General features: G+C 35.7%; 1 protein-coding gene across 2 annotated transcripts; it reads right to left on the bottom strand.

Moving 5' to 3' along the window:
- Positions 1–1031: 1031 nt before the first annotated feature.
- Positions 1032–14233, bottom strand: LOC125278566 (GDP-L-fucose synthase-like). Of its 2 annotated transcripts, XM_048207833.1 has the most exons (10): positions 13783–14233; positions 9875–10026; positions 6985–7099; positions 6756–6884; positions 6403–6476; positions 4796–4929; positions 4358–4489; positions 3026–3105; positions 2788–2887; positions 1032–2698 (listed from the first exon to the last, which is right to left on the bottom strand). In XM_048207833.1, the coding sequence occupies exons 1-10, from the start codon at positions 13852–13854 to the stop codon at positions 2643–2645; spliced, it is 1044 nt and encodes a 347-aa protein (XP_048063790.1). In that variant the 5' UTR covers positions 13855–14233; the 3' UTR covers positions 1032–2642. The 2 variants fall into 2 exon arrangements, with proteins under 2 accessions (XP_048063790.1, XP_048063791.1); XM_048207834.1 differs by lacking the exons at positions 9875–10026; positions 13783–14233 and adding an exon at positions 7202–7444.
- Between the last annotated feature and the right edge of the window lie 275 nt (positions 14234–14508).

Here is a 14508-nt window from a genome sequence, read left to right as displayed (position 1 = left end):
CTAAATGAAACCCAGCCAAATGAAGTTGAAATTTCCGCATGTTTGCATTTCTGAAACAATATGTTGAACACCAAAGTTGTAACCTTCCCATAAACAGACTAAACAGAGAGTTTGTTGAGTAAAATTAAATAAAAATTAAATAAGAATGAATAAATGTCACTGAAACTGTTAAACATTTTAGTCAAAAGGTTCTTGACATGGTAGTTTTTCTGCAATGTCGACCATGTTAGGCCATTAGAGACTACAGGTGGAGAGATATATATAATTAAACATCCTCTGGTTCGTATCAGAGAAGGATTTGGTGGACTTGTACACTGTTCCTATCAAATAAACTCGAAAATAAAGATAAACTAAACCAGTTGTGTAATATTACATTGAAATGACACCAGTTTATACTTCAGATTTAACTTAAATTCATTGCCTTATGGTGGGGTAAGTTAAAACAATTTACCCCACAGCATTTGGCTCACTTTGCCCCATTGCTACCATTTTAGGAAAAGCTAGCTAGCTTACCAATTCAGAATAATATTTACCTAAATGACTTGCATGGTTTTATACGTTGCTAAATCACCAATATGCATCATAAATAGTTTTTGACTTGGACAAATTTGCTTTTATGAAACAGCCATTACATCTGTTATGTTAAAATTTTACTTTGACAAGCCAAAAACAGTTTTTAAAGTAAATAAGTGACTTCCATGCGTCACATGAAAATAAAATGGTACGGTTGCCAAGATACAGGGGGTGGGTCAACTTACCCACTGGCTCATCTTACCCCACTCTCCCCTACTGGTAACCCAAAATAATACTGGCTAGACATTTACAAGCAAAATTTACTTATTTATTTTGCTTGTAATCAGAAATAGTCTAGTCTAGAGGGACTCGTGTTTACAAACTGAACGTTTGTTTATGTTGTTGCCGTTGAAACCATCCTATAGACGGTTTATATAAATACATCGCAGCCTTGCAGTGTGATACTGCTTAGGATTAATGAAAATTAATTAATTTATAATAAAAAATATACATCTCTATTATAGACAAAGAATTTAATTTTGGACCTTGGCTGAGATACAAAGTGTGTCCCGCGCACAGCCGCAAGATGGCGCCATTAGCTCATGCACAGTGCTGTGTGAATGGAGCAGTCCATGCATTTATATAAATGTACTGGAAAACGCAGCATTTGCAGTTTTAGTAATTGTATATATATGGGTGGTTTTGCAACTACGGGCACTTTTAAGTCCCAGTAGTGAAATTTAAGGTTTATGTTAGTTTGTCATCTAAAGCTTCTTAAATGTAAACACAGTGTCATTACACACCTTGACTGTTGAATACATGTATATGTGGTGCTAAAAGTCAAAACTGATGCTAATATCAGCAATATTAGCAAAAACGTCATTTCTGCAACATTTTAGGTGTTGCGGTAGAGACAAATTCAAGTTTTAAACTGTAATCTAAATATAAACATACCATTTTTGCAAGCCTAGATGATACCAAATCAGATAATAAGAGAGAAATGCAGAGACTTAAAAGACCCTGACAGATACGAATAGTTATGGGAAAAGAGCATTAAAAAAAAGAGCAGAGGAACGACAGTGGAGGATAAACAAAAGAAACCTGAGGACAAAACAAAATACTGTTGTTTGCAAAAATTATTTTAACCCTTCAGTAGAGATGATTTACACATTAAAATGACAATATTTGTCATAAAAAGCGAAATAATTTATCTTTGTCGTGTATTAAAACAATTGGTATATAGGTTAGCATCAAAATTTTCCATGGCATAAAGAATATCATAAAATTCCCTAATTTTAAATTATTTTTTAATATTTGTATTTACAAAAATTGACAAATCTTGAAAGTAACTATGTAAATGTATTACATTTTTATAGAAATTAAAAAAGAAAAGTGTATAAAATTACTGTTGTTGTATTGTTGCGGTAAGGACATTTTGTAAGAAGTGATGAAAACCAAGAAGGATTAAAATCTTAACGTCTACATTCAATTTTGTGTACATTTTTGTATGTATTACAGACTGATGGTTAAAATTTAAATTCATAGAGGTTGATTTTTTTTTAAAAATTGGCAGTGTCAAAAGTGACCGTAGTTGCAGAAACACCCATATATATTATAAAACTTTAAATAAACATAAAAAGAGAGCTAAAACAGCAGTGTTCAATGATTTTGTAATCACAAAAAATATCAAAAGGGTCTGATCAGTCATTGGTTTCCAGCATTTAACAGTGTTCAGACTCACAGCCTCAGAACGTTGTCTGAACGTTGCATATGGCACAAAATTGGAAACACTTCAGGAGTTTCAAAGTCATCATCTGATTGGTTGAATTCTACAACTGTGATAACAAGCAATTATCATGACCAACTAAACACTGGATTTTCAAAAGTATGAGAGTTTGCAGCATAGACTCTTTAAATATATTTTACAAGCCAGTCTGTTATTGTAGGGACATTGACTTTACGTTTTCACGCCCCTGCAGAACAAAACAAACTGTGATTGGTTGTTTTACATGTCAGTCAGATGGCCTCTGGGCGGTCCTTGGCCAATGAAAGCTACTATGGAATCCAGACCTGCCGTCAGTCTGAATGTTCCGTGAAACTACCCCACAGCCAATGAGATGTGCAGATCTTCATTTACGGGCGATGTCATTATTGGCCACAAACCAATCACACGTCTCCTTGATGGCTGGAAAAAAGAAAAGCACCTATAATGACTGTTCTTTTGACTGCTATTGAAGAACATTTAGTAAATGCTGAGAAGTGAAGATTGATCACCTGCTTTGAATGGCGTGAACTTGAAGTCTGGCAGGTATTTGCGTAGTTTGGCGTTACTGGCGGTTTTCTTGAATTGACCGTCTGCTTTACTAGTGTCATACTGAGAGCGGTTAGTTAAGGTTTGTGGATGAAAGGGACAGATCACACCAAAAGGAAAACTGTGTCATTCAAGGACTGCTTGAGAACAACTGCAGATTTTCACCATGACCATCGAGAAGTTAATTGTGTGAAAGGATACAATCACGTCACCTTTGAACCCCAACGCTTCAACCACAGCGTCCACAGCGTCCTTTATAGACAACTCATCCTCTTCTCCAACTAGAGAGAGAGAGAAAAAAAACAACAAAGATAAACAAATGAGATATCTCAGATTCTTTTATTAATTAAAAAGGCCCATTAAAATGTACAACAAGGTAACAGAAAGTTTAAAAGATATGTTTTAGACATGTGCCGATATTCGGTAATGCGATCATGATAACGAACATGCACGATATTGTTATCGTGGGCACTTCAAAATACCATAAATAATAATTTATTACCAATTATTAAAATTTTTTATAATGCATTTAAGAATACTTTTCCCATCAACCGTATAAAATGCACAACAATACTGCGTCAAAGAGACACGCGCTCAGATGTAAACAAGCCCAACATGCATGAGAAGCACATGACGGAATGAATGAAGGAGACGCACGTTCACTCTGTGACAGCAGAGGGCGCTGATGGAACAGCAGAAATGCAGCGGTTACCCCGGAAACCCCGCAAAAAAAGCAGCTGCTCTAGTGAAGTTTTTAAAATGCTTCAAACAGCCATTAATTTTTTTGTAATCTCAATGTTGCTCATCACAGCACCAAATACTTAAAGACTTAATAGGCTATTTATTTTCAAACTTAAACATTTTTATATTTTAATCTAGACTACAACATGCCCTAATGATTAGAAATGTTCTGATTATTTGTTATTGTTCAGTAAACCTTCATTAGTTAACATGTTAATTCATTTTTACCAAACTGACAATGAAAAATACTAATAAAGCATTAATTATTCTTAATGTTAATTTCTTAGTTACTGTTTAATAACTTTACTAAAAATCAAAAGAACTTATTTAATGCACCTGAGATAAAACTAACAATGATCAGTTGTGTTTCTTAACTATTATTAACAAAAAAATTATACTTTCTGTAACAAATGCAGCTATTGCTCAATCTTAGTTAATGCATTAATTAATGAGACTTTAATCTGTTTGAAAATTGTACTTTATATATTTTTGGTGTATTGTATTATTGTATTTAAACATTCAGAGTTCTTAAACCTGTTATACTATGACAACATTTTTTTTTTGCAACTTATTTAAATATTGTGATAAAAGCTTCAGCAATTAATCGCAACATGAAAATTTGATACCGTCACATGCCTAATATGTTTTATTATACATATTGAAATTGGTTTATGTACCAACATATTAATACATACAAATCAGTCTCCAAAATTTAGACATCATCTTTTGTTATACCATTAAAGAATTTTTTTTGATCAAACTGAATTTGTAAGGAATTCACGGCTCGAGTACCTGACAGAATGATGGGCTCCACCTCGTCATACTCCCTCAAAACCCACACAAACAGACGAGCCAGATCCAGAGAATAGATGAACTGACGCAGAGGGCGACCTGAACCCCAGACCTGCAGAGGTTTACCTTCCTCTACAAAACACACAAAATGTTTTCCATGTGAACTTTTCTTAAATGCGACTCTAGATCAAGTGTGCCGCACACTGAAAAAAAGTGTAGCTAAAACATCTTGATCACCCCCTGGTGGCTGGCTGCAGTATAGGTTATAAACCCCAACTTTTCCATGCAATCAACTGGGATGTGAGCTAAACTAAAAAAAATAACCTTTTCTGTCATTTTAGGTAGCTCTCATCACGTTGACATATGCTCAAATGTTTGTTTTTCCAATAACTTTGGGTTTTAGTTTGTTATTTGATGCTATAAATATGGGGCTCTCACTCTTTGCCAGGTAAGTCTTGTGGATCAAGCCCGGCAGCACGTGACCGTCCTCAATGTTGAAGTTGTCATGGGGTCCAAAAACATTGGTGGGGATGACGGCGGTGTATCGCCGACCGTACTGCTGAAAACACGCCCTAATGGACAAAAACAAATGAATTCTTTGTTAAATTTATGAAAGCTATAAACAAAACTTCACCCCAAAATCTTGACATTATTTTCATGACAATTACACACATTTCTCACAAATTCTCATTATTGTCATAAAAATAGTAGTTCATTATATACATTAAAAAAAATAAATTTCTAAATATTTATTGCACATGTTGTGCTGCATTTCATTTCAATTTTTTTTTATTGTATCAGTAATTTAATGAAATTCACTAATGAGAATGAGAATTACACACACACACAAAAGTAAAATAAAGAAAATGTCTGGATGAACTGCGATAATGAAAATAAGGAGCAAAAATGTGTTTAAAGGTGCAGTATGTAAGAATTCTGCTAGAGGTCGCTAGAGGTCTATTCAAAACAAAGGCGTAGCTTGATGATGGCAAGTTTGAGCGTGGAATCTTGGGACATGTGGTCTCCACCTCAACAGACGGTGCAAAATAATAGGGATTGGACTCGGGAAGAAATCATGCTCATGGATGTGATTATTAACGTTACTGTAGTATGAAGCAGAGCAGGAGCGAGTGTTGTGGAGCTGAACGAGGAGCTGGAGCGATTGATCAACACACGCCTCACGAGCAGCGGGACTTTTATTATGACACAGTCGTCGGCGCCGCTTCCGCTTTTCCGGTCATGAGTATGAGGTAACGCAGCTCTGTTTATCATATTAGACACATCTGAGAGTGTTGAAAATGATGTTATAACGTTACTCTGTGCGTTCGCTCGGCGGCTGCTGTGAGACACTGTTACACACTGCAGTAAGATAGATCGATTTTACAATATCATGTTAAATGCTGGATGGCTTGTGTTGATAAATGGCATGCAATTAATTTTAAAACATATTGTATGATGGAGAAAATGCTGTATTACTGTTACTAAAAATAAAACTGCATCTGATTATGCTATGTTAGCTACTTGACAAAATAGTGTTTTTCTCTGAGGCATGGTAAAGCATGGTACTCGCAAAAAAATCAAGAAAATTAGATTTAAACAATAAGACTAAACGTGTTGAGCTATATAACAATAATTCGTTTTCTGTCTATAAATATATCAAAACAGTTGTTCCCTTGTCTATTAAAACACGTAAATATTAAATCGTCTTTGGTGTTTCCATGGTTTCTACAAAATAAAAGCGGAAACCGAGGGTAACGCGGGTATGACGCCATTGACAGGCGACTCCTCACGCGTCCCGGAGCCTTGGGTAAAACTGCAATTTTCTCACCATTTACAAATAGTTGCAAACATTTGGGATATTAAAAGTACTCAAGTGAACAAAATATATAACACTGACCTAGTGGTTTTTGGATATTTTACTGCAAAAATCTTATGATTTGATGATAATATGACAATGTAGAAAATTTAAATTTAAAAAAAGACGTGTGACCTAGACATGTGATACACCCAAGAAAAGCTCATGACCAATGAACATTGACACTGACCTGTTGTGGACATCAATCATGCGTTTGGCGTAGGCATAACCGAAATTAGACTCATGTGGAGGACCGTTGTGGATCTGAAACGGAGCGAGAGAGAAACACGTCTGTATAGATGACAAAAATATAGGACAATTCCCAACAAAAATGTCTAGTCATCATCTCCCTCAAATCATAAAACAATTGGAGCTGATGATCTTGTAGAAAATAAACTTGATCCACTGGATTCTAATGCAGTTTACAGTATGTTTTCATTGGACAATGAATCGTAGATGATCAAGGAAATTGTATCATGGTATAAGCCCTGCTATGGTATAAACAACATCTGTCTCTTAAAGTGTGTGTGTGTGTAAGATTACCATGGTCTCATCTATGGGGTAGGTGGTTTTATCTGGGAATATACACGTGGACAGGCAAGAAACGACCTTCACCACCCCAAACTCATGAGCCGTGTGCAGCACGTTGTCATTGATAAATATATTATTCCTCTGAAAACAAGTCAATGTACAGTTTGATTATTCAACAGTGATATTTTCAGGCTTTATTACATATTTCCAATGTTATATAATAATAATTGTTAATAATTACCCAGAAGTCCAGGTTCTGTCTCATGTTTCTGAAGAGCCCGCCTACCATGGCGGCTAAATGAATGACGTGTGTCGGACGATATTTCTGGAAAACTGATCTCGTCTCTTCAGCACTCCTGAAGCAGCACATGTAAATATAAATATATATTCTCATGCCCTGAGAAACATTAATTAATTTAGATATTGGCAGTATGGCAATATATATCATTGCGATTTACCATTAGTGGCAAAATAACCAGGGGCGTGTCTTCACGTGCAGTTCTTAGGCCTGAGCGATATGACGATATAAAGTTATCAATAAAGATTTAAATTACTTATGAGGTCCTCAAGGTAAGGGAAAATGAGGCAGAAGTACAGTGAAAGTATTTAAAGTAATTTCAGGATGTTTCCTATCATTTTAAATGATCAAAATAAATATATGACAAAGGGTTCTAAAAATATGGATTCTTATAAAAAAAAAAAAAAAAAAAGTGTTCCTCTGGCTCAATTTACCCCAGGTTAGGGGTAAGTTGAGCCGAGTCTACTGATGGAAAGATTTATATGATTAAACATCCTCTGGTTCGTATCAGAGAAGGATTTGGTGGACTTGTACACTGTTTCTATCAAATAAACTCTTATAAATAAAAATAAAGATAAACTAAACCAGTTGCGTAACATTACATTGAAATGACACCCGTTTATACTTCAGATTTAACTTAAATTCATTGCCTTGTGGTGGGGTAAGTTAAAACACTGGCTCAATTTACCCCACAGCATTTGGCTCACTTTGCCCCATTGCTGCCATTTTAGGAAAAGCTAGCTAGCTTACCAATTCAGAATAATATTTACCTAAATGACTTGCATGGTTTTATACGTTGCTAAATCACCAATATGCATCATAAATAGTTTTAGACTTGGACAAATTTGCTTTGATGAAACAGCCATTACATCTGTTATGTTAAAATTTTACTTTGACAAGCCAAAAACAGTTTTTAAAGTAAATAAGCGACTTCCATGCATCACATGTGCTTCTCCTTTTCAGTCTGGCAGAAATGATGGGTGGTTCTAAAATATATGGTCACATGACAATAAAATGGTACGGTTGCCAAGATACAGGGGGTGGGTCAACTTAGCCACTGGCTAAGTTATATTAAGTTATAATTTATTATTCTTGGAGTGAATGGATCATTCATATTTGCAAAGACTATCCACCGTCTGTTATTACTGTGGAAAAAATCTCGCTTTTTCATGGCCTGTTGAATACGGAAGAGGATTAGGGCCAAGCAATAATAAAAAAATAAAACCATCTCGAGATTAAAGTTGTTAAAAGAAAAAACTCGTTAAGTTTCGAGAAAAAAGTCGAAATAAAATGTTGAGAATAAAGTCATTAAATTACGAGAAAAAAGTCGTTAAATTACGAGAACAAATTCGTTAAATTATGAGAAAAATGTCATTAAATTTAGAGAAAAAAGTCAAGATAAAATGTTGAGAAACTCATTAAATTATGAGAATAAAGTCATTAAATTACGAGAAAAAAGTCGTTAAATTATGAGAACAAATTCGTAATTTAACAAATTTGTTCTCGTAATTTAACGACTTTTTTCTCGTAATTTAACGAATTTTTTCTCGTAATTTAACGACTTTTTTCTCATAATTTAACGAATTTGTTCTCGTAATTTAATGACTTTTTTCTCGTAATTTAATGACTTTATTCTCAACATTTTATCTCGACTTTTTTCTCGAAATTTAACGACATTTTTCTCATAATTTAACAAATTTGTTCTCGGAATTTAATGACTTTTTTCTCATAATTTAACGAATTTGTTCTCAGAATTTAATGACTTTTTTCGCGTAATTTAATGACTTTATTCTCAACATTTTATCTCGACTTTTTTCTCGAAATTTAACGACATTTTTCTCATAATTTAATGACTTTATTCTCAACATTTTATCTTGACTTTCTCGAAATGTAACGATTTTTTTTCCTCATAATTTAACGAGTTTATTCTCAACATTTTATCTCGACTTTTTTAAATTTAACAACTTTAATCTCGAGATGGTTTTATTTTTTTATTATTGCTTGGCCCTAATCCTCTTCCGTAGTTGAGAAGTATCTCATTAATGCTTTTACACTTTTAAATGTCCTTTTAATGTTCGTTGGTTGAAGGGTGAGTAGAATAATGTCATCTCATTGTACACAGTTTTAAAAAAAAACAAAACGTATTATTGCGTTCATAGAGTGAGCCTTTCACTGACTGTTTACAGTTTAACGGAAGTTACACCCATAATTCACATGGGGCTTAGGAATAAGGTGGATAGAATAACACAAGACGCTTGTATTATTATAAATGAGAGAAAGTGCCACGCACAATATGGCGGAATAAGTCCCGCCTTCTAAATAAGAGCCAATCGCCGACTGGTAAAGTCATCGCGTCACTGCAGCGGCCATCATAAGCTCCGGTTCCTATAGAAACAGTCAGACGCGTGCCTCCGAAATGAGACACAAGAGACGCGCATTTAGGACTGCGCATGCGCATTAGCTTGATCCAGCCTGAATAATACAGTTTTTTTGGCATGATTCGAACGTTTAGAAACAAAGTTTATGAGACAGCTGTTGTCAGATTTCATTGGTGATTTCAAATATGAAATTTAATAGAAAGCTTGGCAAACAGCTTTGGAGAATTTGATGTTTCCCCGTTCAAAGAGATAGGAGCTGCACTTGAATGCCTGAGAGGCGTTTCAAAGATGGCCGCCGAGTAAAATGACTTGTCTTAAAGGGACTTTGCTATTAGTACTTCTAACACCATGTTTTCTATAACATGCACTTTTAGAATATATCTAATGATATATTTTAATGATTATGCTGTCTAACGGTTGTGACGTCTGACGAGTGTTTGTTCAGGAGCCCTTACATGAGATTAGCATCCTTGGATGACAGGAATATCCATTCTTCTCCTTCTCTCCCTCCCTCCTCCTCCTCTTTCACCACCCGCTCTATCGCTCGCCCCACCAGTCCACTACCGCCTGTCACCAACACACGCATCGCCCCGACCGGCCCGTCCATCTGAGAAAGATAGAGATGAGGTTTGATGAACACTTCAGTAGTTATCATACAGTGCCTTGCGAAAGTATTCATACCCCTTTCATTTTTTCACATTTTGTTATGTTGTTGCCTTATGATCAACTACTTTAATTCACTTTTCCCCCACATCAATTTAACCCCATAATGACAAATAAAAAAAACTGGTATTTTTGATAACTTTGCAAATTTAAATTGACATAAGTAAAAAAAAAAAATGACATGATGTACACTTGGTACTTATTTGAACACCTTTACTGCCTCATGTCTTTTTAGGTATGATGAGACAAGCTTTGCACATCTGCATTTGGCGATTTGTTTACCATTCTTCTCCTCAGATCCTCTCGCGCTCAGTCAGGTTGGATGGGGGCCATCGATGGACAGACATTTTCAGGTTTTTCCCAAGATGTTCAATTGGGTTCAAGCTCAGGCTCTGGCTGGTAGGGTTGGGTACCGAAACCCAGTGCCAATATGACCTATATGTACCTATATGACACTTCAGTGCCACTTAAATGCCTGAACTGTTGATTGAAATATTCAGTGCATCACATGATGAACTGCTAAATTCAAATGTGTGTTTGCGCTTTGACTGGCGTTGAGCCAGAGATGGACACGCTCAGCGCTTGTATTCAGTGTTATCAACCACAATGTTTATTTTAGGTTTCAGACATTTAAATACACATAAAAAATAGTTTGTCAAATAAATTAACTAAAAAACACACTAAAAAATTCCCACAGCATGATGCTCCCACCACCATGCTTTATTATTAGGATAGTATTGTGCAGGTGATGAGCAGTGCCTGGTTTCCTCCAGACATGATGCTTGGACCTGAGGTTCATCAGACCAGAGAATACAGAGGGTATGCACTGACGTCACTTTCCTGCCGGAACACACGCCCTCAGCTGGACTGAGTGGCAAAAGAGCCTGCTGCATGACTGCATGACACAGCTTGCAAGCCGGCCGTGACAAATGGGGGCTCGTCCGGGATTTGAACCCAGGACCTCTCGCACTGAGATCAGGGCCGGCTCACAAGCTGCGAAAGTCCCAGGAGAAAACTATTTAAAGTAGCAACATAACAAAAACATAACGTAACATAAAGACATAACAAAGCAGCAACATAACAAAATGTAAAGGAATACTTTCACAAGGCACTGAATGTGCAAAAACTGTTATAATCTACCTATGTATACTTCAACAGGTCATATACAATAAGCACACAGTCAAAAATTACCATGGTTACCAATAGAGCGGTACTTCTTTGTTAGACTATTCTCTTCAAAAAAGCATCATGGTATTGTCATCTGATACATCAGATTTCCATTGATGTACTATAGCAGCACAACAGCACTTTTGTAGGGGTATATATGATTTCTGTTCCTCCCTACAGCTCACAATGAACTACATACAGCTGACTCTGTCCGACAGATATCAAGTTAAAGGAATACAATTCTGTCATCATTTACTCACCGTCAATTTGGTCCAAAAAAGAAAGATATTTTGAAGAATGTTTCAAATTAAATTTTCCTGATAATTTGCTCACGCCCATGTCATTCAAGATGTTCATGTCTTTCTTTCTTCAGTCGAAAAGAAATTAAGGTTTTTGATGAAAACATTCCAGGATCTTTCTCCATATAGTGGACTTCAATGGAGCCCAAACGGTTGAAGGTCAAAATTACAGTTTCAGTGCAGCTTCAAAGGCTTTAAACGATACCAGACGAGGAATAAGGGTCTTATCTAGAGAAACCATCAGTTATTTTATAAATAAATAAATAAAATATACAAGTTTTAACCATAAATGCTCATCTTGAACTAGCTCTCTTCTTCTTCTCTATTTGAATTCCAGCAGTGTAGACACTGCTAAGTGTATTACTGCCCTCCACAGGTTAAAGTTTGAATTAATTGTTATATACTTGCACTAGCGCATTATATATGACAATTTAATAAAAATTTTATTTTAATTTTTTTTTTTTTAGAAAATGAGCTAGGGCTGGACGATTAATCGAAAAGTAATTGAAACCGAAATTCAGAATCTCTAACCGATGTAATTTTACCATGTCGGTTATTTCGTTTTTTTAATCCTGTTGATACTTCCCACTTTAAAACACACTAGCGCGCGTGTTGCCACGTGACTATTTTTAATAGTCAATCATATTTACAGTACAAACCTTGTAAGTAGGGCTGCACGATACGAAAAATAACATTGAACTTGAACGCGATTATCGCTTAAATGCGATTCTTAGTGCGATTATGAAATCGCAAAGGCTGTGATTGATTTTTTTACGCGTGGCTTGTCAATGAAGTATGGCTCCAAATGCTAATCCATCTGAAAGCACTGCGAGTTTGAGTCGCTTATAATGGACATTTGAAAAAGCAACAAAAGACATTTAATAACATGTTTTTACTCCAAACTCACTTCATAACGACAGCTGAGCGTCCTTCTGTGAGATGATGTGGCTTCTTACACAGAATAAGGCTGTCGTGTGTTTATTAGTCATGTTTAATTAATCAAAGCATTTCAATCTTCTGTTTATTCAGCTACAGCGAAATGATGCGTGTTATCTTCTTCTGCTGCAGGGCATATTTTGAGTTTCTGCGCAAGAGCGCCCTCTGGCTTTCAGATGGAGAAGCATTTACTACTGATCACAGAGCCGTACAGCTCTGACAAGCTGCGCATTAAATAATCGCAGCCTTTGCCATATCGCGTGCGATTTTATCGCGATAAATCGTGCAGCCCTACTTGTAAGTGAACTATGAGGGCAAACAAACAAACAAAATAATCGCTCATTAATCGTAATCGAGGTAAAATGTTCAATTAATTGAGGTTCTGAATTGAAGTCATAACCATCCAGCCCTAAAATGAGTGATGGTTTCTCTAGATAAGACTCTTATTTCTCGTCTGAGATCGCTGTAAACTGTCATTTCAACCATTTGGGCTCCAGTGAAGTCCACTATAAGGAGAATAATCCTGGAATGTTTTCATCAAAAACCTTCATTTCTTTTCGACTGAAGAAAGAAACATGAACATCTTGGATGACATGGAGGTGAGTAAATTATCAGGAAATTTTAATTTGAAAGTGAACTAATCCTTTAACACCATATTGTTGTCATATTGAAATAAAGGGCGTATAAGTGCTTAAAGGGACAGTTCCCTAAAAATAAAAATTCTGTCATCATTTACTCAGTCAATTTGTTCCAAATAAAGATTTTTTTAAAGAATGTTGGTAAATACTAAAAAATACTATGGAGGTCAATGGGATTCATCAACTGTGTGGTTACCAACATTCTTCAAAATCTCTTTCTTTTTTTGGACCAAATTGACGGTGAGTAAATGATGACAGAATTGTATCCCTTTAACTTGATATCTGTCAGCTGTATGTAGTTCATTGTGAACTGTAGGGAGGAACAGAAATCATATATACCTATATATGCTACATGAACATGACATGAGGGTGAGTAAATTATCAGGAACTTTTAATTAGAAAGTGAACTAATCCTTTAACTTGTGCAATGACCACAAAACACAAGAAACACACTGGATTTATATATCTCACAAATGCTTTACAATGATCATGCATGCTTTAACACTCAATGAATGAACTTTATAAACTCTCAGATAAGATTAAAAGATCATTTTCTGAGATCACCACAGACTGCAAAGTGTCTAAAACGAGCAGACCGTGACATCAAATGAATGATTGTTTTATTATTTCTGTTAATAATTGACGGAATCAATGATTTACCTGCTCTCTGGAGTCACTGTTGTCAAAGTCCTTATGGAGGAAAGTCACTTCACTCTCTGGCCATATTTTCATGGCCTCTGGGCAGCTGTTTTGCTCATGCAAAATCAATTCCTACTTTCTGGAATGTGGAAAAACCTGAATGAACGGTAAAATCTGACGCGTAAATGTTGCTTACGCTCAAATAGCGGAAAAAGCGTTTCCGGTTGGTCCAGCCAGTGCGCATGCGCAGCTCTTAAAGCGATTCACAGGACACTGAAGCATGATGACTTACAATGGCGATTGGCTCTTTTATTCCGATTTATTGCAGTTTTTCCTATTCATAGTAATCCGAGTGAGACGTCTTGATATCTATCTATCTATTTATCTATCTATCTATATACAGAGAGAGAGAGAGAGAGAGAGAGAGGGATTTTATGTGAAGAGATACCATCCTCTGCGGCTCTACCATTGGAGAATGCGTAACGGTGCGCGTGGATCACGTGTGCCTCATAAACCAATCACACCATAGCCTTGACGTCATTGAAACTCTTTCAGAGTTTTACGACTGTCAAATATTAAAGAACAAACATATTTATACTATTTTCCAAAAACAAAATAAAATAACACATAGAGGAAAACTCTATTATTGATAATATTAATTGGAAGGCTGCTCGGTTAATCCCCTTTAAATATTGTATCAATAACAAAGCTAAAGAAATAGCTACATTTTACAATTCTGTTAAATCA

The sequence above is a fragment of the Megalobrama amblycephala genome, linkage group LG11, assembly GCF_018812025.1.
Source record: "Megalobrama amblycephala isolate DHTTF-2021 linkage group LG11, ASM1881202v1, whole genome shotgun sequence".
NCBI lineage: Eukaryota > Metazoa > Chordata > Actinopteri > Cypriniformes > Xenocyprididae > Megalobrama > Megalobrama amblycephala.
Note: the sequence above shows the minus strand (reverse complement) of the source record. Positions and strands in the feature narration are given on the sequence as shown.

Bases quoted from the DNA above. Each gene is read 5' to 3' on its own strand.
- LOC125278566 (XM_048207833.1), bottom strand. From the start codon at position 13,854: ATGAAAATATGGCCAGAGAGTGAAGTGACTTTCCTCCATAAGGACTTT. The intron at 7,100-9,874 runs GTAAGGGCTCCT...GTGCTGCTTCAG, and splicing joins TCCAAGGATGCTAATCTCAT to GAGTGCTGAAGAGACGAGAT. The intron at 2,699-2,787 runs GTGATCAATCTT...TCTTTTTTCCAG, and splicing joins GTTCACGCCATTCAAAGCAG to CCATCAAGGAGACGTGTGAT.